This window comes from Thunnus maccoyii, chromosome 17 (genome assembly GCF_910596095.1).
Source record: "Thunnus maccoyii chromosome 17, fThuMac1.1, whole genome shotgun sequence".
NCBI classification, from domain to species: Eukaryota; Metazoa; Chordata; class Actinopteri; order Scombriformes; family Scombridae; genus Thunnus; species Thunnus maccoyii.
This window is the reverse complement of record NC_056549.1, coordinates 28,187,252-28,209,259: the sequence shown is the minus strand read 5'-3', so window position 1 is coordinate 28,209,259 and position 22,008 is coordinate 28,187,252. Positions and strand designations below refer to the sequence as shown.

The following is a 22,008-nucleotide window of genomic DNA, read 5'->3' as shown; positions in this document are numbered from 1 at the left end:
GTGAAGATATTGAGAAAAAAAGCAGTATCACATATTAGTAATATATGTCAGATAAAATATCCTATTGTAATCTTACTTGGTAAATCAATAAATAAGTAAAATAATCATAAATTGTATAATGTCGTATGGAGAAAACAGTACTCGAATGTGACGTCTGCATCTCCCAGCAGCAGTTGGGGCAGTCGGAGGATGAGGTGTTTCTGTACCCACTGCCAGTGCAGAGATAGCACAGAGATGCCCTGAGAGTCAGCCGGCAGCGTGCTGCAAACATCCCAGAAACGATCACGCCACTGCAGCAGCTGCAGGATCTAAACATACATGACAAGTAGAGAACCATGAGTGAGGAGACCATAGCAAAGCAAAGTTTGTGTATCATAAGGCCATTGTGTAATCACTGAGGACACGCTTTTTCTTCATGATTTTGAAGTAATATTACCCAGGTTAATGTACATTTTCCTTTTTTTTAAATTAATTCTGCTCTACTTGTAATGATTAACCTTTTCTTTTTCATTTATTCTTACGTACCCAGGTAAATAATACTTGCAGTAGTGGTGGTTTCACTACAGAGTAGAGATATAAGAGGTAGTACAGACAGCAATAGTAGCAGCAACAGGTTAGCAATAGTACTAGTATTCCTGTTTTAGCAGTAGCAAAAGCAGCAGTAGCACAGTAGTACTAGCAATAGCATCAGTAATAGCAATATATATATATATATAGTGCTTATTGTAGCAGCAATAATAGCAGTAGCAGCTTGTAATAATAGTAATAGCAACACTAGTAACAGTAGCAGTAGAAGCAATAGTAGCAGTAGTAGTAGTAATAGTATTATTGTAATGTAAGCAGTAGTAGTAGTTACTGTAGCAGTAACAGTAGCAATAATAGTAGCAGCTAGCAGTAGTAACAGTAGCAGCAGCAGTCACAGTATTAGTAGCAGTAGCAGTAGTAGTAGTAGTAGCAGTAACAGTAGCAGTAACAGCAGTAGTAACAGTAGTAGTAATAGTAGTAGCAGCAGTAGTAGTAGCAGTAACAGTAGCAGTAACAGTAGTAGTAACAGTAGTAGTAGTAGTAGTAGCAGCAGTAGTAGTAGCAGTAACAGTAGTAGTAACAGTAGTAGTAACAGTAGTAGTAGTAGCTGCAGCAGTAATAATGGCAATGGCAGTAATAGTAACAGTAACAGCAGGACAACCCAAGGACAGAAAATTGTGGATATAAAGTGACTTAGTGATAAAGAGAGACAGTTCTGACCTCAAACATGATGTAGTCTGAGATGTAGGGCTGTCCGCCCTGCACAGCCTGCAGGGTGAATGAGTCCCACAAGTCAAAGAAGGTCCGCAGGTGCATCAGTACTGGGTGGGGCAGGTGACCAATGTCCACAGTCCCTGTGAGGGCAGGAAAACACAAGCTGACTGATGCTCATTATGCAATGCTTTGCTTACCACAGGGCCTAAGTAGCTCAGTTTGTAGACATTTAACATGTAACTAAGTTATACAGGTGGATAGCGGGTATCAAGAATCATGCTACTACATATGAGTTATGCTTTTGTGAATTCATAATTGTCCAGAGTGTTCTGTGCAAACCTTTGCTGAAGGCTGTGGCTATTCTCAGGGCAGAGTTCTGAGCAGACAGGTTGATAGCACAGGTGCAGATGACAGACCTCTCCTCTCTGTCCATCATCAGAACAATTCTGTGAAACACAAACATATCATTAGCTTTACACATCTGCATCTCCCAGTAATGTCCTTCTTCAGGCTTCTACTCAACTAACAGCTGAAAAATCTTAATCTTTTACTGTACGCTTCATACATTTCACACAACATCTTTTTACAGCAACCTTACAGAATACCTTAACTATTGAAATGACAGCTGTGGCATCAGTATATGAGATGTGCAGACATGTAACCAGGCTTTACAGTTTTAAACCTGCGTTATGTCACATTTCTAATCCTTAACACTGTACAAACCCTGACTTGTTCTACTGCAGCAGTCTTTTTTTAAGTAGAGTATGAGCTACATGTCTGAGCTAGAGTCATGCACATGGCAATCAGGATAAAATTGATCTCCTACCTGTTGGCAACTGCGTTCAGTGCCTCCAGAAATTCCATGTATCTTTCTTCATCCTCAAAGTTACACTTGTTGGCTAAAATATCCAGGTACTGCTTGTTCCAGCGCATGTCCACCAGAATCCTGTATTCATCTGGGAATATATACAAAACAATGGTTAATAGCCTGGTGATAGAACATACAGTATACTATTTCACCACACTGAAAATTCCCTAAAACTGGCAATGTCATAAACTATCATCTTAATGGCCTTATTACATGACTCAAATACCAATTCTTACCTCTGAATTTTAAGTTTTTAATAATATACATGAAAATTGCAGGGAATGGAGATACAAATTAGTCACACGATAAAATTAAATAGAAATATTTTCACACAAGTACAAGAAAATGAAAGAAGGTTTACCTATGCTGTGTGGCTGCAGCAACTCTGTAAGGGACTTGCCCTTAGTAGTGAGTTTGCTACTGAACACAGCCTTCAGAGCTCTGTTTCCTGCCTCCACCTGGACCAGAGCTGGATCTAGAAGAGTCAAGAATCACATGACATTTTACTTTCTGCAGTGTATTGCAGTTGTGATGTGAAATGTTTTACATGCTGACGAGCGATGGGCCAGTGATGCCTATGTCTTGAATATTTGCAGTTTGACAAAAACATGTAACTTTTATTCTTGCCAAGAAAATGTATTGTTCATTGTACATACATTATACTTTTAAGTCTAGAATATTGGGTTGATGTGTGTGTTTGCGTGTGCAGAGTAACAAACCAGGGGCATATTTGTAGCTCTTTCCTAGGTGTGAGAGCCAGCTGCTGCGGAGGATCCAGTCTCCGTGAGAGGCTCTCTCTGTGAGCAGTCTCACTGCCGTGGGAATCAGACGCAGAGCATCTCCTTCCTCTAAATCCACCACTCCTCCTGAGAACACCTGGCTTTCATGGACACCATTGCTCTGCAACGCCCTCTGCAGGTCACTCAGACTCAGTGGACGATTCCTTTGCAAACACAATTAGTGTTAACAAATATTTCCTGAAGTGATAATCATATAGCTTTTTTTCCATATTGGTGCTGATAGGTCCTTTCAGCAGTGATGTGTTGTACTGATATTTCAAATGTTTTCAGTGCTTACACATCAACTGACAGTTCAATGACTTTCATCTCTTACTCTTTAAATGAGGGTACAATTGCTTTCAGCATTTTCACTTAAACTGACACCTCAAGTCTTAAAACTGACATTGAATTTTGTTCAGCATTTACACTTGAGAGGAAACTTCCACCCATTTATGAGTTCCATTTTAACTTTCATTTAAAGTATTTTCAGTAATTCTGTTTCAACTGCCACTTCAACTGCTTTCAGTATTTCAACTTAAGGTACAACTTTATTTCCTTTATTATCTGTTGTAGACTTATTTGATTGTGTTGTTCCATCCTTACCGTTTGCCCTGTAGGCTGAGGGTGTTCAGGCAAAATGACAGGACCTGTCCATCTCGGAGGACAGCGGAGAAGCAGGAATCCTCCGTGGAGAGGAGGGCAGAGGGGAAGCCGTCAGGCCAAACCCCAGCACACAGCAGCCCACTGCCCCAGTCCTCCGTGTCCAGGATGGCCAAATGCTGCTCAATCACCTGCTGGGCTTGCTGGAGGGATAATAATGCACACATGTTTATTCATCCTCTGGGGAACATGAATATGCTCACTAGATTCAGTTTGAACGGACAGTGAGTAAACAAAATAATAGGATTTATGCTCTGGAGACCATTAACATTTGCAGCAAATATATGGAAATCAGGCTAGTTTTGAGAAACCCTCGTCACAAACCAAAGTTAATGCTGGAATGGACATTTTTGACAAATTAAATTAGTTTTGGACTTTCATAATAATGGTGACCTAACAAAGCAGGAGACAAATATCAATAAAAATGAACATAATAAGAATGATTTAAAAAATTAAAATGTAGCAAATCTCAGACAGTTCAAACTGATGTAACTTAATGTAATGACTTGTTTTGTAATGAATGACTAGAGTTCGGTTGTGAACTCTCCAGTTGTGTACACGGTCCTTTATTTCAAATGATAGATGGCCCTGTTGTGACTGCATGAGATTGGTGAAAGACAATGGGAAAAACAGAAGAATCTCCAATATAGATTGGTTAAGTGGTGCAAAGTTTTGTGTCATTATGTCTTAATTACTGACAGACATGAAAAGATTTGGGTTAAACTAGGAGTGTCACCAGGTCTTACAGGGGCATACAGCAGTCTGTCATCAGCATAGAGATGGAATTTAATGTCAAATCTCTGTAAAAAGTGCATCAGTGGCAGTATATATAAAGAAAATAAAAGTGTTCCCAGAATAGACCCTTGGGGGACACCACATGTGAAAAATAGAGAAATATTACAGGTGGAATTGCATTGATTGATAATGGGGTGTTGATACCTTTTGGCTGGCAGTGGTGCGTTGGCTGAAGGAGTAGGCTTCTCCACAGGCATGCTGCAGCGCGCTGGGCAAATCTACACCTCTCTGCAGCTGACAGGATAGCAGGGTGGCAGCATGGATGAGGGAGGCCAATGATGAAGCAGGGGAATCTGAAAGGTAGCAGCCAGAGTTTTTGATTAACTCTGCAGACTGACTCCCTGACAGCATATTAATTTGTTTTCGTGTTGTCGAGGCTCACCCCAGATGGCAGATTTGATGCTTTTATGTATTTCAATCAGCAGATCACACACACAGTCCCCAGTCACCCCCGCAGTATGAAGCAGGGTCTTCAGGTCCAGTGTGTCCCAGCAGACCCCCTCATGTTCCCCAGGGATGTAAACCTCCACCCCTCTGTTCCTCATGGCTCTGGAGAGCTCCCCGTGCACAGGGTCCATGGTCAGGAACAACCTGCACAGCCCAACGCACATCAGCTGAGCACCGACGTCTTTAATGACTTCAACAAAAAGTGAACAAGCTCTAATTTGGTGTACTACCTGAAGTTAGGATGTGGGGTGATCTTCGGGGTCTTCCCATCTATGACGCCACGTTCATTGATGGTGAGGGATCCGCCAGGCTCCAGCAGAGCATTGAGGCGATCCAGGACAGACGCACTGAGCACATAATACACAATTAATTCAAATCACCAAATGCTGGAACACGGAAACTGTTTTTTTTTTCAGACTGCCTACTGAAACGACAAAAATCACTGTTGAAGTTATAATCCTTGAGAATCTCATATTTTAAAACCCCATTTTTGAGAGACTTTTGAGAGATTTCCAGACATGCTTGTCCTGTGGTTAGTTGCATTTTTTAATTTAGTTTATTTCTTTTGTTGCTATCTACCACAACCACGCCAATGCCACAATTAGCCTAATGTGAGTAGTAAAAATAATAATGGACCAATTAAAATACCACTTCCTTGTATAAAATTTCTAAACAGTTTTAAACTGATCTTTGAGTGTTCTCTGGCCCTTAATGAAGTGTGTGATCTTTGACATTTTTCAAACTATTATCCATTTGTTAAACCCAGCGAGCTAATGACGCAGCCAAGATCCCAAAATTCCAAATCCCAAGTGAAAAAATGTTACATATACATCAAAAAGTACACAAATTAATGAAGAACACTGGAGTTTCCTCACCTGCAGAAGTTGACGTTGTCCATGAGCAGCCAGTCACCAGCCTGCAGGGCCTGGACCAGCATACCATCCAACCACTCAAAGCCTCCGTTGGTCCATCCGTCCTCCAGCTGGGCCAGACGCTCCTTCAGCAGCGTGAAGTCCATCTGCAGTTTGGACATGTCTGGAGGACAAACACAAGCATGTCACACCACTGGAAACACATTCTCATTCTTATATACAGTTTTCCTTTTTACCAGATAGTATGCAGTTATTAGTTGGCCATTACCTGTGAACACTTTGAGCTTGGTGTTGAGTTTCTGCAGGAGGAGGATGATGACCTCCAGCTTGTTCAGTGCCTCAGAGTTGACCGTTCCCCCGGATCTTTGCAGCCCTTCCTCCTTCAGCCAGTGGCAGAACAGACCCCATGTCTGCAGCAGGAACTCTGTGTCCTGGATGCCGACATCCAGCGACATCAGGCCACGCCTTATTACCATAGCAACTATGTAGTCCACGCTTTCCAACACTTGCAGCCATGGCCGCATGATATCCACCTGGAAAAATGAAAAGAGTGCAGAGTGATGTGACCTGATGTTTTCAGACAAAGAAACAAGCCTGGTAAACTAGAAAACTGAGTTCCTAACTACCTGTTCGAAGCCTCCCAGCAGCTCCGTGGTGTCCATGGCACTGTTCATGGCCATGACCCTCAGGCGGTGCCCTGTCAGCAGAGCCAGCAGTCTCACCAGGCTCGTCTTTCCACTAGCCGTAGGCCCCACAAGTATGGTCATCCAGCCCATCTCTACACACTTCATCAGGGACTCCAGGGGCCGAAGGGCCTGGTGTGTGATGGACAGTGGGGGGTCCAAGGCCACAGGGGCTCCACCGCTGCGCTGCAGGACTGAGAAGCCCACCTACAGGGGCAGTCCATGAAAGAGGAAATCCTTAATTGTCGCTACAATTTAAAACATTTACTGCTGAAAAGCAGGATGAGGTTTTTGTGTTTGGACTAACCTGCAGGTTGAGAGGAGTGGTATGGAACTGTCTGGAGCCTGTGTACGGCTCAAAGTCCTCCCCAAACACTTTCCTGAACACAGACAGCACCTGTGTGGGACAGGAGGAGGTTCACAACTCTGTCTTTATTTGCAGTGACCCTTCCCTCTAAGGGGACAAGGGGACCCAAACCATGCCAGTAAAATACCCCCCACAGCATAACAGAGCCACCAGATCCCCTCACTGTAGGGGTCAAGCATTCAGGCCTATACCAGTTTTTCCTTTAACTTATCATGTGTCTGTATATGGTCGCCTCCATTATTTAAGTCATTTATCAAGGCAAAAATGCCAAACATTCTTTACTTCCAGCTTTTCTGTCACAACAAGTCAAAGCTCATGGCTTTGCCCTATTGTGCCTCTGTCCCTCCTTTCTGAAAGGCACATGCTTTTCTAAGGAACTTTCCAGACCTGCCACTCTCTGTCCACCAATGCCCTCAGACTTTCCTACCAGTCTCAGTCAGTAACTTTGGGTTTAAAGAGCCTGTGATAGTAATAGCTCAAAATGACTTGATTGTGATCTGTTGATTTATAAGCAAACCTGATGAGGCAGACACAGAAATCATTGCTCCCTCTTCCCCTTGCAGAAAACATTTCAATATTCTGAAGTTTTAAGTTGGCTTTTAATGTACAGCAAGCCCTTTCTTCACTTATAATTCTTTTGTAGTGCCCAACCAAAAGTTAAGAGACATTGATGACAAAATGTGATAATGTGGCTCAAACCCACAAGTGAAAGGCTGCATAAATTAAGTAGATTATGGTTGAGATGTGGTATGAATATTATCCCTACTGTTATGACCTGGCTCAAGAGGCCACAACAAAAGGGAGACACGCCATGATACAAAGGATAACAAAGTCTTTTATCTCTTAATTCAACATGCAGCAGATGGACCATCAAATGAAAGCATGGTTAAACAGTGTACCTGAGCCTTGTCAGCCTCTGTTCTCATCCTGTCAGCGTACACCACGGCTACATGTTGGCCTGGGTTGAAAAATCCCGGCGACTGGTCAGCCTGCATCAGCTGACACCAACGGAACATGTCGCGCAGGTTGAACTCCCAGGGGCTTCCTTTCTGACCCCACCGCCGCTCCACACACACCTCCTGGACAAGCTATAGAAGGAAGGAAAATACCTTTTAGGCCTTTTTTGACTCACTGACAGTCATAAAGAAGTGAAAAGTTGCCTGATGCTGGACAGTTTCAGCTTTTAAAATCGCTCCAGCAGACAGTCAGAGTCATATAGTACAGGAGAAAGGGAATAGAAAACCTACCCTGTTACTGAACTCCACCATTTTAGCAATGATTTCCTTATCGATGTTGGGGAAAATGGAGTCTCCTATGAACTCCATGTCTTTGCTGGTTAGCTGGTCCACAAAAACCTGGAAACAAAGAGGTAAGTCAGATTTCATGAATGCGGATCAAAGAGAATCAATATAAAGATTCAAGTTTGTTTATTCAATTCAATTCAATTTTATTTATATAGCACCAAATCACAACAGAAGTCATCTCAGGGCACTTTTCACATAGAGCAGGTCTACACTGTACTTTTTAAAAGACCAGTTTGTAAGATGTAGTTGCAGCTTTCAACTGTCAAATATGTGTGACATCCCCCAAGTCCACCAGTGACTGTTTGTTACCTGAGTGAATCTGTTGAGGAAGGACTTGGGCAGTCCCTTACGTCCACCTCCTTGAGTGAAAGGGTTCTGGCAGCCAAAGATCTTGGTCTTCTCATGCTGAACCTGGAAGCTCATGCCCAGTTCAGGAATGTAGATCTCTGCTCGGTGATCAAAGCAGGCGTTCAGACCCTCCAACACCGACTGAGAGGCCAGGTTCAGCTGTCAGCATGAGGATCAAGGCAGGTCAGTTTAAATCACAGATTATCTCAGCATCATCATTACAATTTCTTTTTACAAAAGGTTTGCAAATAAGAAAAGGCTCCCAACCATGAAATCTGGTGTATAAAAATGCCTGAAAGGTGGTGCCTACCTCATCCAGGACAACCCAGTGGCCTGCCTTCAAAGCAGCCAAAAGGGGGCCGTCGCGCCATGCAAACTCTCCTCCCTTCCCTCCCTCCACCGGGAGATCTGTCCCAAACAAGTCAGTAACATCCTGCCAGAGAGAGCACATCATCAGCATTGGAGCCTTTTAGAACTTTATTTTCATCCTGCAACAGAGTGGAGAACTTGTGAACGTTCATATAAATGGTTACCGTTTGCTCAGACAGGTTGATTCTGACAAGGTGGTTCCCAGAAGCTTTTGCCAGTGCTGCCACCAGGCTGGTCTTTCCCACGCCAGGCGAGCCCTCCAGCAGCACAGGCCTCTGCAGCTTTAGCGCTCGAAGAAGCCTCTGGGCGTTCACTGCGGTAGTGCCTGCTGCGATGGCGTACTCTGACAGGTTACGGCTCTCCGTCTGAGGCCCTGAGGGGATACATGCATACATACAGAGTGATGAGCTATTCAATCAGGAAAAGGGGAACAACACTGTATGTGGACATTACATTACCATCGACTGTTATAGGCCCTGCTCACCAGGGAACGGGGCTGATACCAGTCGACCCAGCAATATATAAGGAATGCATTGCTATAAAGCATTTCAATGTGTTACGTATGGCTAGTAAGGCATTAACAAAAACATGAGAAGTAGATGATTGAGGATATGGTCTTCATCATATGCATCTAACAAAGCATCTTATAAATCATCAAGGTCCATACCTAAGGCGATGTAGAAGGGGTCGATGCCGAAGAAGTCTTCACCCCACTGGGGTTCCCTTGGCAGGCTGGTGTCATAGACTCTCAGGGCGTCCAGCATATCCTGATCCAGCTTGGTCATCTTGCTCAGCCGCTGTTGCAGGAAACCAAGGCTCAGCCGGCGAGCAAGGAAGGCATTGTCTGCACAGGACACTGTGGTCCCTGCAAGAAAAGGGAGACTCAGATCGTATTTCCCAAACAGCTCCTTTGAGTGTCAAACTCTGAGTGGAAGTAAAAATGAGCCATCTGCTCACCTGAGCCGATGCCGTCTATGTAGACCAGACATGCTGCGTGGATGAAGGCTGTAACAGTGTCCAGTCTGAGATCCCACTCTGCTTCTTCTTCATCTTCGAGGGCTCCCATAGTCATGAAGCCATCCTCGTCCCGCTCACACACAGCGTTGAGGAAGTTTACCCATGACAGGATGTCTCTGACACTCAGGATGCAGCGCCGGCCAAAGTCCTGCTGGGTCAACCACTCGATGAAGTCCAGCATCAGCTCTGCGATATCGCCGCCTGTGTTTGATTCAAAGAAGCATATCAGTGAAATTTGTTTTGTATATGTTTTCAGTAAGACCTGCATTGTCTGTCATCATGTAGTTTATAAGACTATGACCCTCTACACATGATTAGTGGCAGAATTGCTCTGCAGCAATGTGATCCATTATTTTCTTATGGAGAGAGCAGTGAAGCTGGTAGTGTAACTGAATGACTGCTTCAAAAACTTGTTTCAGCTTAAATCTACACGTCTCTCAGCCAGTTTACCATCGATTGAGAGGCCAGAGCGCAGGTTGTGTTGGATGATCTGAACCAGGTCACTGCGGCCATTGCTCTGAGGACACCAGATCTCTGTGAAACGGTTCCTGAGGGCTGGAGAGAGCTGTCCAAACACAGACCAGCACAAAAGTCATACACAGCTCTAAAGAACCTCCATACATTTTAAAAAGCATGTTAAATCACTTGGACAAACATCCTGCATTCAAAATATGCATTATAAATTCAAGGAAAATACAATACTATCTCTTTTAAAAAAGTGAGCAGGCAGGACTTCGCTGCCTTCATCCTAATCTCCACTGAAAACACAGAAATATCCTTTTTTTTAAATTTACCTCCTTTTTGCCAAAGTCTCCTCCAGGGTTCATGGTAGCTACCAGACGGAAACCTGCAGCTGCACTGATCAGCTCCACATCGTCATTGTCCCCGCTGCCCTTCTCTGCCAGGACGAGGGACTTCTCCGTCTCTAGAACACTGACAACAGATAAAACACACTGTCAGGGGCTTTTCTTAGTCTGTTAATCACCTCTATGTGGTTGTGTGTTGGGCATCCTGTCAAGTTCATGTTGGATTTTGTGGCTCAAAATACAATATGTGCACAAAATGTACAATGTGCCATTTGAAATGTACTACCAAGTGCACTTTGTGGCACCATACACTCATAAATGCACTGTATTGTATACAAGTTTTACTGTCATGAACAGGTGCACTAAAAGCTTGAAAAGGCTCAGAGAAGGTATGTTTTGTGGCATGAGATGTCATGTTTAATCCATATTTTTATAGGCAAAATACCTGTGTATCAGGTATTTTGTGAGAGGAAAGGCAGTTTGTGGTTAAAGAAATACTGTATGTCCCAAGAAAGCCTTACATCCCAACTTATTCATATTAATAAGTTTATGAAATTAATTCTGTTAGGATATTCCCAAATTCAAATGTCCATATGAATCATTTTCAGCCACAGAACATACAGTTGGTGTCAATCGAAAAACAATGTGCATATATATATGTGTGTGTGTGTGTGTGCGTGTGTCTACCTGTTGAGTCTCTCCAGCACAGAGTCGTCTGCCAGGGAGATCTCATCCATGAGGAACACTCCTCCCTCTTTCATGGCCAGCACCAGAGGACCATCAAGCCACTGAAACAGCCTGCAGTCCTCCCCGTCAGCCTGCAGCCACACACAGCGAGGACGGGGTCAAACTCTGCTTTACTTGTTTTTCAAGGAGTCCATTTTACAGACTCACTTTGTCTTTTTTCTTTTCAATTTAATGACACTGTCCTTTGCCTTCTATCTATCATAAATATGATTTAATTATATTTAGTTATAAGTTCCAGGAGTAAAAAGAAGGATTTACTGTTGTGTATCTTACTTCTGCCAACTAAAAAAAAAAAAGAGATTCTGAGATTCTGGGTGAGATTCTGCTCCTGTGTCTTTGTTATAGATTTAACCCTCCAACCAACCACAGACTCTGCAGTACCTGATGTGTGTGTCTGACGGGTCGCAGTCCTCCCAGGAAGTCAGACGTCTCCATGTGGAGGTGACAGTTGACTGAGAAAAATTTCTGTCCAGCCAAAGCAGCAAAGAGCTGGCAGATTGTAGTCTTTCCACATCTGGTGAGGGAACAGGACAAAAGAGTTTAGAATGATTAACATATATTCTTATTAAGTTCTTAAAACTCTATACTTAACTGCAGGAGGCAATATCAAACACAAGCAAAGAGCAAAGCGAAATCTGCTGAATTTGACCAGTGAGTTCTGTTCTGCACCGACTAGATAGAAATTAGACATCTGTTTCTATAGTATTTCATAAGTTTCAGGCCGTGCATTCAGAGGATTGGACTCTTGTAAATGTGTTTTTACTGTTTGTCTTGTTGCTGGTTTAATACTGTTGTGTTGTGTTAAAGGGCTAGGACATATGGAATGGAAACTGCAAACAGAAACTGCAAACCTCAACACTTGAGCCCCTTTAACTTTTTCACATTTTCGCACTCTGCACATGGTATTTCTTACGCTCTTCTTCCTACTACCAGCTGTTTCTTGCTTTCATTTAAAAAAATAACTACAAACAAACAAACATCTGTCTAGCACTCTTTCTCATACACTTTTTCCTGGTCAGCTACTTGAGAATTTGTACCACAGCTCTTTTGACCATGTCCATTTTACTCTTAGAATCTGAGATGACCTGATGAAATAAATGTTATATATATCTTCTTAAAGACAGAATGAAGTGGGCCTGGCTGCGACATTTGAATCTCACCCAGTGTCTCCTACGAGCAGGACAGACTCGCCGAATCGAAGCGCCCGTCCTACCAGCACAGCTAATCTCCTCATGCCGTGTGTCCACACCACATGGCGAAACTCCTCTGGAACTCCAGCGATGCTGTCGATGAAGGGACCTGCCGATCAGAACATAAAGCCAACATTATACTGTATTCATCAGACATGCTGGATGGCTCTATTCTCTCCTTTCATTGTTTGGGATTTCACTTGGATTCAAGTTAAAGTTAAAGTTGATTCAAGTGTTGTAAAGCTCCACTCACTGAACTGGCTGGTGACCTGTTTCTGAGAGAACAGGTTTTTAGGGTTCACCGTCCTCTTGAAGTGTTTCTCCAGGATGGACAGGATGGTGGTCTCTTCCTCCGGCTTCCTCACACGTCCTGCCAACAGCATGTACCCTAACGAAGAGGACAACAGCTTCGTTTAGGCTGTCAGTGGAACACGGGTGTCTGTCTGTGATTTAACAGAGATGTCTGACAAGCCTCACCGTCATCAGCCAAATGCTGCAGCCAGTCCTGAGAGGCCTCCATCTGCTCCTCCAGCCTGTAGCGGTCTGCCCAGCGGAAAAGATCTCTGAGGGTGATGAAGCCGTGTTTCCCCGCAAACACGGAAGATCCCCTGCGTAGGGACTGGAGGAGGAAAACACATTTCACACATGCAGTCAGGATCGCCCCAAAAAGAGGTAGGTAACAACAACAAGTAAGGTATTCCTCTCAGCCTCATCTACATCAATAAACACACACACCTCCTCCTGACAGTCATAACTTAGTCAAACCTGAACACGCAGACATGATTGTTAGATTCAGTGTAACTTACAGTTTACAAGGCTGTAAAAATCTCCAATGTCCTGATCACAATAAAGGTCCAAAAATCCAGTCAGTTTAGAAAAAGACACTCCTCATAACTGTCTTATAATCATCATTTTTTGAGTTTTGTTCAGTGTCACAGTAATCCAGTGACAGTGGCCTGAACATCCGTGCTCACAGTACAAACAGGAAGTGCTAATAGTTCATTCAGCAGGACTTTCCATGCTAAGGCTCAGAATGTTCTATCAACATGGCTCTTACATTGCTAGAACTCTTCTCTATCCACTCATATACTTTACAGATATTTACCCCATGTTGAAAACATTACATTTTACTGTTTTAAATCATGTATAGTACACTCACATGCAACATGGTGGTATTTCTGAGTATCCCAAATTAGTCTGAAAACAACAATAAATGCCATGCCTGGCTAAGACATGTAGTGACTCTACTGAGATTGACTGCAAGATTACAAAACAAGTAAAATAAGTCCAGGGTTCAAAGGGTTACAACAATCTGGCCAATATTCAACAACATACAAGAGTGCACAGTTACCTGAAGGTCTTGCATGACCTTGACCAGCTTGGTGCAGTAGGATGGAGGCAGGCTGCATCTCTGGTGGAGGATGGTCTCCAGCTCTCCACTGGGCAGCTCATCAAAGTGCAGCTCCACAAAGCGGTTCCTGAAAGCCCTGGACAGCACCTGGGGGATGGATGGAGATCACTTAGTACATTTTGTTTGACAGGTAGAATTAGCTAAACATAATGCAGTCAAACAAAACATTCCCACACTGAATACTACCTTTATGAAGCTTATCACCATGTCCTATGATCATCATGTTTTAAATAATCAAGCTCTCATCTTTCTGCTTATGTGAATGAAAATGATTTTTTTATGTGACTCTGTTAGATGTGCTTTTGGGTTTTTTGAATTTCAGAGATGCTACATGAGATGTATATTTAATATATCTATTTTGATAAATAAAGTTTTTATCAAACCATTATAATATGGTATGATTACCATGAGCAATTCATACCAAAATTGAAGAACTAAAATTATTGAAATAAATACTCTACAAAGCAGGCTTATGCAAAATTAGACTGGCAACAAAGCTAATAAGCTTTCTCTGTTTTGACTCTCCCTTAAGTCAGCACTGTCAAGACGGTTTGCTGTTGGTTAACAGAAGTAATTTGCACAGCAACTTTACACAAGAGATTGACATGGAGTCACAGATGGTGGCGATTCCTATAAAATGAATTGATTTCCTTGTGAAATTTTGCAGTTTTACATGCTGACCTGACCTGAGCTGTAAGAGCTTTACCAGTAGTTTGTCCAGTGGATGGTGCTGTAGGAAAGTTCATGGGATCATTAAAATTTCTATCCTCAAGAGGATGAAATTCCAAAGCAATCTGTCTGTACTATTTTAATGTTTCTTGTGCATGAGAATTGAATTTGACTTGATGTTGGTCACCAGAAGGAGTCACCAAAAAATTGGGATTCATCCTCTTGGGACCATTTCATGCACATCTGGCCAGTAGTTATGAGGGTATCTCCATCTGAACCTACATGATGGACCAAAGTCACCCACTGACATCATCAACCTTAACAAGGAACAAAATCAGCGCTGTCCTGAACCTGAAGAGAACCACACTGAAACCATGCCATCAGACAAATCTCTATCCGACTGAATGAATGGAATACCTTTCTACCACCGTAGAGACCAGGGGGATTCTGGGTAGCAAACAACATGAATCTGGGGTGAGCCTTGATGACTTCCTGTGTCTCGGCCACGAAGAGCTCCCTGTTGTCATCCAGCAGTCTGTTGAGAGCCTCCAGGACGTCCGTGGGGGCGAGGTTCAGCTCATCCAGAATGATCCAGTAGCCTTTTCTCATGGCGTCGATCAGAACGCCTGCAGCAGATACACAAACAAGCGACATATTAGTCTGGGGTGATGCCAGAGTTCAATAGCACACGGGGACTAACAGTGAGTGAGTGGCTTCAGATGAGTGGAATACATTGTGTATATTTATATTCAGTGCAATTAACTGTATGTGTGCTTGACTACAGAGTGTATTTATGTAACTGTAATTGATTAAAAATCAGAAAATTAAAAATCAAAATACCCAAAGATTTACTATAAAAAAGAAATTGAGTTCGTCAGATTTTGAATGCAAAAATGTGCTTTTCGCTCACCTTCTTTCCAAGACTCATTCTAGAGACATAAGTATTGTGTCTGACTCTATTCACAGTCCCTTCCTAAATCTAAATCATAAATGATAATTATTCAGTAATTTTGTTACTGTCAATAAATCCCATTAAAAGAGACCAAAACCAACAATGTATTCGTTTGTCTCTCAACTCTTTCTGACTTCTTTTCCCAGTCTGGGGCTCTCAGCACCGAGCCTACTGGTTCCTACTGAAGACAGATCATTAAAAACCGCCCACAAATATATCGTTTCATTTTTTAAAAAGGCTCAATAATTTCCTACGACAGCTGGTCACTGTAGTTTATAACAAACATGACTCAAACAGGAGGAAACAGTGCATTTGTTGGGGATTATGTTCAGCAGAATTAATCCACATTTGGTGTTCTAGTGAGTATTTATGGCAGCAGGACAGTATGTGTGGGATTGAGTCAAAATAAATCACAGTGTGTGTGTTCATGGTGATGAAGGAACCCAGTGACTGGGCCGTCGCCAGGATTTTTAGAAATAATGAGATCCAACCTGCAACTGGGGGATTTCTCCATGTTAAATCCCCAACCTGTCGTGTCATTCTGATTGTATTGTTTTAATTACACTTGTATGTTCCTGGGTTTCTCTACATGATAATATAAAAGCTGATTTCTGAGCTTTCTTTGCCCTGCCAGAAAACATACTGGTGGGATAATTTGTACATCAGACAGGTGACAAATTAAAGGAAAAGCCAAAATAAAGTGTTTTTGGGCCACCACTTGCTGTCAGAACAGCTTCAGTGTGCCTTGGCATTGAAGTCTCTGAACTCTACTGGAGGGATGAACACCATTCTTATTAAAGATATTCTCTCATTTGCTGATTTGATGATGGTGGTGGAGAACACTGGCTAACACCTCAGTCCAAAATCTCCCATTGGTGTTCAACTGGGTTGAGATCTGGTGGTAACAATGTTTTCCTTCTAATATTTGAATATTCTGATTGTTACTCTTAATACTGCTTTGATTTTATTTAATTCACCTATAAATAAAAGGTTGAGATATCATACATCTATGTCTAAATGTGAAACAGATGCCTAACGATGTGTAAGTTCTTTTGAAACAGGTTAGCATGAGACCTCGTACCCTCTTTGAACATCAGCTTGCCCCTGTCGTCTGATGAGTAGCAGCCGATGTACTCCTGGATATCAGTGTGCTCGTGGTTGTTGATTCTCACACACTGGTTCCCCGTGGCTGCAGCCAGCCAGTGGATCAGGCTGGTCTTCCCCACAGACGTCTCTCCCTGGATCAGCACCGGGTGAGTCCTGTAAGGATGAAACATTGAGAGAGAGAGAGAGAGTGATGAGAGGGTAGACTATTGATTTGTCATCAGCTCAATGTCGTGTTATGTTGTAACCTGAGTTTACCAAAATAACCTAAAGGCCTATTGAGTGGTGGGGAGGGACGGCTGAATCATACAGCACCCAGTGTTGACAATAATAAGACCAGATCATCTCTATACTTATGACACTGGGTGTCAAAACCGAGCACAATGAGAAACACTGTTTTCCCCTTAATGTTTGTGACCAGAATTCTGAAACATGTATTTAAATACTAAACAAATAAAAAAATCAATTGAGGCAGCTCACGCAATGCAAGAATTCAATGACAATCCAATCATGCCTTCATCACCCCTTACTACTGTTACTGACCTCAGCAGCCATGTTTACATTGAGACAACTGCAGGCAGCAGGGAGAGCATGTATGTGGTGGATATTCCTGTCCACATACTTTTTTGTATTTTTGCTCTGGGACTAGTTTTCATGTTTTGGGCCCCTTAGTTCCAATAAAGGGTACTAACTTCAGTCAGTGATTTTAGACATTGTGTTCTTCCAACTTCGTGTCATCAGTTTGTGTTTGTCTCTTTCCTGTTTTGAGATGACATCCCTGCATCCAGCCAGCTCCATGAAGTGGAACACAGACTGTGAGCCAAACCTTATCACCCAGCATCAGTGCTGGACCTCACTAATGCTCTAAAATCTCTATCGATATCTATTTAAGATTTCAGGAGGTCAACTCAGAAGCCGTACAGATGCATAAAAGCAAACGGCTTCCTGTCTGGCAGGTCACTCACTGCAGGGCTATTCAGTTCAACCGCATTTGTTTTTGTGATGCACTCGTTCCTAAAGGGACAGAGTTAGCTCTGACAAAATCAACGTCTGGACATTTATAGATGAGCCCATTGATTTGGGGGGAAATCGTGGGGCAGGGATGGGGTCAGGCTGGGCAACAGCTTTCCTACCCTGCAGACACCACTCTGGCGAGGTCGCGCAGGTTGAGCTTGACTGAGGCGGTGAGGATATAGCTGGGGTCCAGAGCTGGCTCCATCTCTCCCTGGGATACCCAGTAGCCTTCCACCTCCACACAGAGCCGGCCCGAGGGCGCCGGGATAGCCTGAAAGAAACGTAACAAGAGGGTCATGAAATTACTTACCCATCTGAGTTTCAACTGCATTGTTAATAGGTGTTTTTTTGTTTTTTTTTAACATCAGCACAGCACACACATGCAACAGGTGACTTCAACACAAAACCACTGTTGAAGCTCATATTAGTCAAACCATAAATATTACCATGTTTTTTCCTAAATCCTTAAGTTAAGACAAACACATTTTATTGATATTGCTAAAAAAAAAAAATACAACAAAAAACCCACAAAATACTCTCGTCTCACCTTCATCTACATTATCATCTAACTCTTGACTTGGAAAAGGAACAATTCCACAAACAAACTTTTATCAGGAAAAAAACTGTATTCATACATAATTATGTAAATATACATACAGTATATAGCATGTATACTCACTATTACTAATAATAATCATCATAAATGTCTCACTGAATCTTCTCTTATTGTCAATTATATATAAATATATTTCTTAAATACAAGTATAGGAAGGCAAATAATGGCTAATAATATGCTAATAACAGCACAAACAAATAAAGGCTGGTTGTACTATAGGTCAGGTAAAAACCTGTACTCTATAATAAACAGTAAAGAGTCACATCATACTCGCCTCTCTCTGCAGAAATGCTGTTTTCATTCACTCTTTTTTCACAGTTGTTGTACTTTTTTATTGCTGTTTAGCTACTATCAATGAAACTCAACACTTCTTGTTAATGGGCCTACCATGAAAGACAGCAATTATGTCCTTTGAGCCAAATTTGAGACTCTTAATGTGAGAACAAAGTAGGGAGTTCGCACATATTCTAATTGCTAAAAAAATGTATTTGACTGGAAAAGCAATGTTTTGATCTGAAAAAATCTGAGTGAAAAAACCCAGTAGGGTCATTGCCTTATTCAGGTAAATATTTTTAGGGAGATAAAATCCTGTGTGCAGACACTCTGCTTTGTTCTTTGATTGAATATTTTGTCCTGCACACGTCTACATCTGCCTCTTTGTTCAGGTGTTAATTATGAAAAAGGACGTGTGAAGCGTCAAGGGAGTGGAAGGGACTGCAAACAATGTGCGCATGAAAACAGTATTTCACTTCTATTAATAGAGACAATTAAAATAGAGCAGAACTAGAGCAGCAGAGTGGTGAGTATGACATGTTGTACTGATAGAAAAGGCTCAGAACACTATTTGAGATTGTTACTGATTTTAAAGGTTTGATATTTTTACAGTTCAAATGCAAAATATCCACACATCCATTTGGAACCATGCAGAACTTATTATAAAACATGACAGCACTTTAAGTGGGAAGAAGCCAACTGTGAGGATGTCTTACGTGTTTGAGACACTTGGTGTTCCCTATCAGGATGTGCTGACACACCAGCTTCTGGACCAGAGGATGGGAGCTTCTGTCCAGCTGAGTCAAGAAGCTCAGGCAGAAACCCTGTAAACACCGAGCAGAGAGACTCAAAAACAGTGAAATGATCCAAACTTCGTTCAGCTACTGGCAAGTCTCAATATAGCCAGTGGATTATTTCTTTATAGCTTCCTACCTCATAGAGCGAGCGCTGCACACTGTTGCAGGGGTTTGCTGCCACGTACTTCAGTGCCCTGCACAGAGTACGCAGGCTATAGTGTGGTCTGTGGCCTGTTCCATCCACCAGGTGGGAGTTGGCCTCCTTCCTTACTGCCAGGTAAAAACTGCACACAAACACAACCATTACAGAGACATCGAGTAGTGATTCAACACACAGCCTGCTGCAGGCACAAACATTTTGAAAAACGCAACAAAGTAGGCATGAAGAACGAGGGACAGGCATGAGGTTTGTGTTTGGGTTGGCTTGGTAAGAAGAGGACTGGCATGTACTGACACAACAAGCCAACTTAATAGAACTAGTCCTGACAAATACTGACTGCTGTGTTGCCTCATGTTTTGTAAAGTTGCACAAAGATTATTATTACTACAAGCAATATTATGTTTGTATACTATTATTATGATTTATTGTGTTAGAAGATATTTTTGGTAGTTGTAATCTGTCTATTATGTCGTTTGTATCTTTAGTTTGTTTCTTATCTGTTGTGTAGCTCTATCTGTCTGGTCTTGTGTCTTACTTGTGTAACAGTAATAAAAAATAAAGAACACACTGCAAAGATGACAGCCGACTGACAGCTGAACATCTCGTCATATGCTGAGAATACAAATGATGTATCAGGGGGAAAAAAAATACCTCAGCAATTGGGTGAATCACTGATTCATCAACAGGCTGAAGCTTTCTCTCAACAACAGCTGCTGCCATTGATTCAACTTGCTGAATTGGGTGAATGGCTGCTGATAATCGCTGACTGGAGCCAGTGTGGTGCTAAACACACTGAAAAAATGTAGGTGGAGAGACATCCTGGTGGCCTCAGCTGCCTAAACTGAGCTCTATCACAATATCCCCTACTTCTAGTCCTTCCTCACTTTCCCCTCATCTCTCTACTGTACACTATCAAATAAAGAAAAAAGTCTTTTAAATCACTTCTTAAAATGTACCTTTTTTTAAAAATCCCTGTATTAATTGTAGCTAATTTTTCCAGTTCCACAATGTTTTATGTTTTTTATCTGTTTATCTTATTTCATTATATTTCTTATATCATATTGTATTGAGTATTTTATTCTCTATACCTTTAATTGCTAGGTATCGTTTAATTATGGTGGAGACTGTTTTTAATTTGTGTTTTTTCTTTGTAAAAAACTTTGTAAAGCAAGTTGTAATGCTTTTTTAAAAAAGAAAGCTTTTTAAAAAGTTTTTAAAAAAAAAGCTGCTATATAAATAAAGTTTATTACTATTATTATTATAAAACTATTAACAGCAACAACAGTGTTCACTGGCTCACAGTCGCTGCTCCAACTGCATCTCCAACAGCTTATTCCAAGCAGTGGATGACCGGTTGTGCCAGGCTCGGTGAGACAGATAAGAAACTGACTTTTTTGTCTATAGTCAACAGCTACATAATGTTGACTACACAATCCTGCACAAGGCCCATGATTTTACAGCAGTGTAACAGTCAAACTCCGTTGGGGAGATGGTTGCTTTAGTGACAACATTATGTTCAGTCTAACCTTATGATGCCACTGATGATGTTCCTGTGTGGATTCAAGCATTTGAGGTAGTCTGAAACCAGAATACGCAGATCTCCCTCATTCTCCAGCTCCTCCACATACAGCTCAGTAAACCTGGCAGACACACACACAGAGCAGGTTTATACATCAAACATGTCACATTTCTTTATAATATCACTGTTTGAATGTTTCTAATGAAGGGACAGCTGCAGAATTACTATTGCTCATGAGGAAAAGCCTTTCCCTTCACTTTCATCTCTGCCCTCCTCACCTGTTCCTGAGGCCCAGAGGCAGGTTCCTCTTCCCCACATCAGTAGCTGGGTTCATGCAGGCAAAGAGCCGGAAGTCTGGGTGGCGGATCAGGGGCTCTGTGATCAAAAAACACAACGATATCAGCAACAGTCCCAAGAATATAAAAAAAAATGATGCTATGGATAAATACGACAAACTGTGAATACAGCATGTACGTATACAGTTTTCAGGTGATTCTGTAGGACATTCACTGTGAGCTTTTAAATCCCACATTGTGATACATACATAATGGTGTGAATTGCTTAAGCTTTTCAATTTGATGCATCATTCAGTGGTTTCGAGAGACATTTTTGTTTTTGACTGTTTTTACAACTGAACTACTGAATTTCCAATTGAGTAACTATTAGTCAGCATTGTATATATGTTAGAGACATGTGTGATAGTGAGTTATCCTCAGACATTCTTTATTCTTGTAAATCTGCAAATACAATTAGCAGTAAACATCCTGATGATTTTAGTTTGAGGACTAGAACCAGCTGCTGCCTCTTAATTATTATTACAGTATGTTATGTTATGTTACATATACACATACCAATCACTAATCAGAATCTTCAAGGTCAACAGTTTAGACTGAAGCTTTAAATATGTGATGACTCGACATGAAACAGCTTTTTATTAATACACATGACCTAAAATTAAGACAAATCTCCACCCAGTTACACTGCAGTTCAGTGCACCTGCTG

The 22,008-nt window shown here is 41.9% G+C and overlaps 1 protein-coding gene across 1 annotated transcript in view; it reads right to left on the bottom strand.

Moving 5' to 3' along the window:
* The window catches only part of mdn1 (midasin AAA ATPase 1), a 62,729-nt gene that overhangs the window by 27,337 nt on the left and 13,384 nt on the right, over positions 1–22,008 (bottom strand). Inside the window, exons 19-54 of the mRNA XM_042391074.1 lie at positions 21,285–21,381; positions 21,014–21,127; positions 19,464–19,611; positions 19,247–19,354; positions 17,761–17,912; positions 16,605–16,783; positions 14,989–15,197; positions 13,843–13,989; positions 12,969–13,110; positions 12,745–12,879; positions 12,462–12,600; positions 11,683–11,815; positions 11,242–11,372; positions 10,543–10,681; positions 10,199–10,313; positions 9,689–9,949; positions 9,399–9,596; positions 8,896–9,104; positions 8,673–8,795; positions 8,324–8,521; positions 7,958–8,065; positions 7,610–7,798; positions 6,651–6,740; positions 6,287–6,550; positions 5,929–6,193; positions 5,664–5,823; positions 5,019–5,135; positions 4,724–4,932; positions 4,486–4,634; positions 3,490–3,689; positions 2,827–3,050; positions 2,469–2,582; positions 2,066–2,195; positions 1,579–1,685; positions 1,246–1,379; positions 142–308 (exon numbers count right to left, since the gene is read on the bottom strand). Coding sequence (XP_042247008.1) covers positions 142–308; positions 1,246–1,379; positions 1,579–1,685; positions 2,066–2,195; positions 2,469–2,582; positions 2,827–3,050; positions 3,490–3,689; positions 4,486–4,634; positions 4,724–4,932; positions 5,019–5,135; positions 5,664–5,823; positions 5,929–6,193; positions 6,287–6,550; positions 6,651–6,740; positions 7,610–7,798; positions 7,958–8,065; positions 8,324–8,521; positions 8,673–8,795; positions 8,896–9,104; positions 9,399–9,596; positions 9,689–9,949; positions 10,199–10,313; positions 10,543–10,681; positions 11,242–11,372; positions 11,683–11,815; positions 12,462–12,600; positions 12,745–12,879; positions 12,969–13,110; positions 13,843–13,989; positions 14,989–15,197; positions 16,605–16,783; positions 17,761–17,912; positions 19,247–19,354; positions 19,464–19,611; positions 21,014–21,127; positions 21,285–21,381 — 5,704 coding nt within the window. The remainder of the gene's footprint in view (positions 1–141; positions 309–1,245; positions 1,380–1,578; positions 1,686–2,065; positions 2,196–2,468; positions 2,583–2,826; positions 3,051–3,489; positions 3,690–4,485; positions 4,635–4,723; positions 4,933–5,018; positions 5,136–5,663; positions 5,824–5,928; positions 6,194–6,286; positions 6,551–6,650; positions 6,741–7,609; positions 7,799–7,957; positions 8,066–8,323; positions 8,522–8,672; positions 8,796–8,895; positions 9,105–9,398; positions 9,597–9,688; positions 9,950–10,198; positions 10,314–10,542; positions 10,682–11,241; positions 11,373–11,682; positions 11,816–12,461; positions 12,601–12,744; positions 12,880–12,968; positions 13,111–13,842; positions 13,990–14,988; positions 15,198–16,604; positions 16,784–17,760; positions 17,913–19,246; positions 19,355–19,463; positions 19,612–21,013; positions 21,128–21,284; positions 21,382–22,008) is intronic.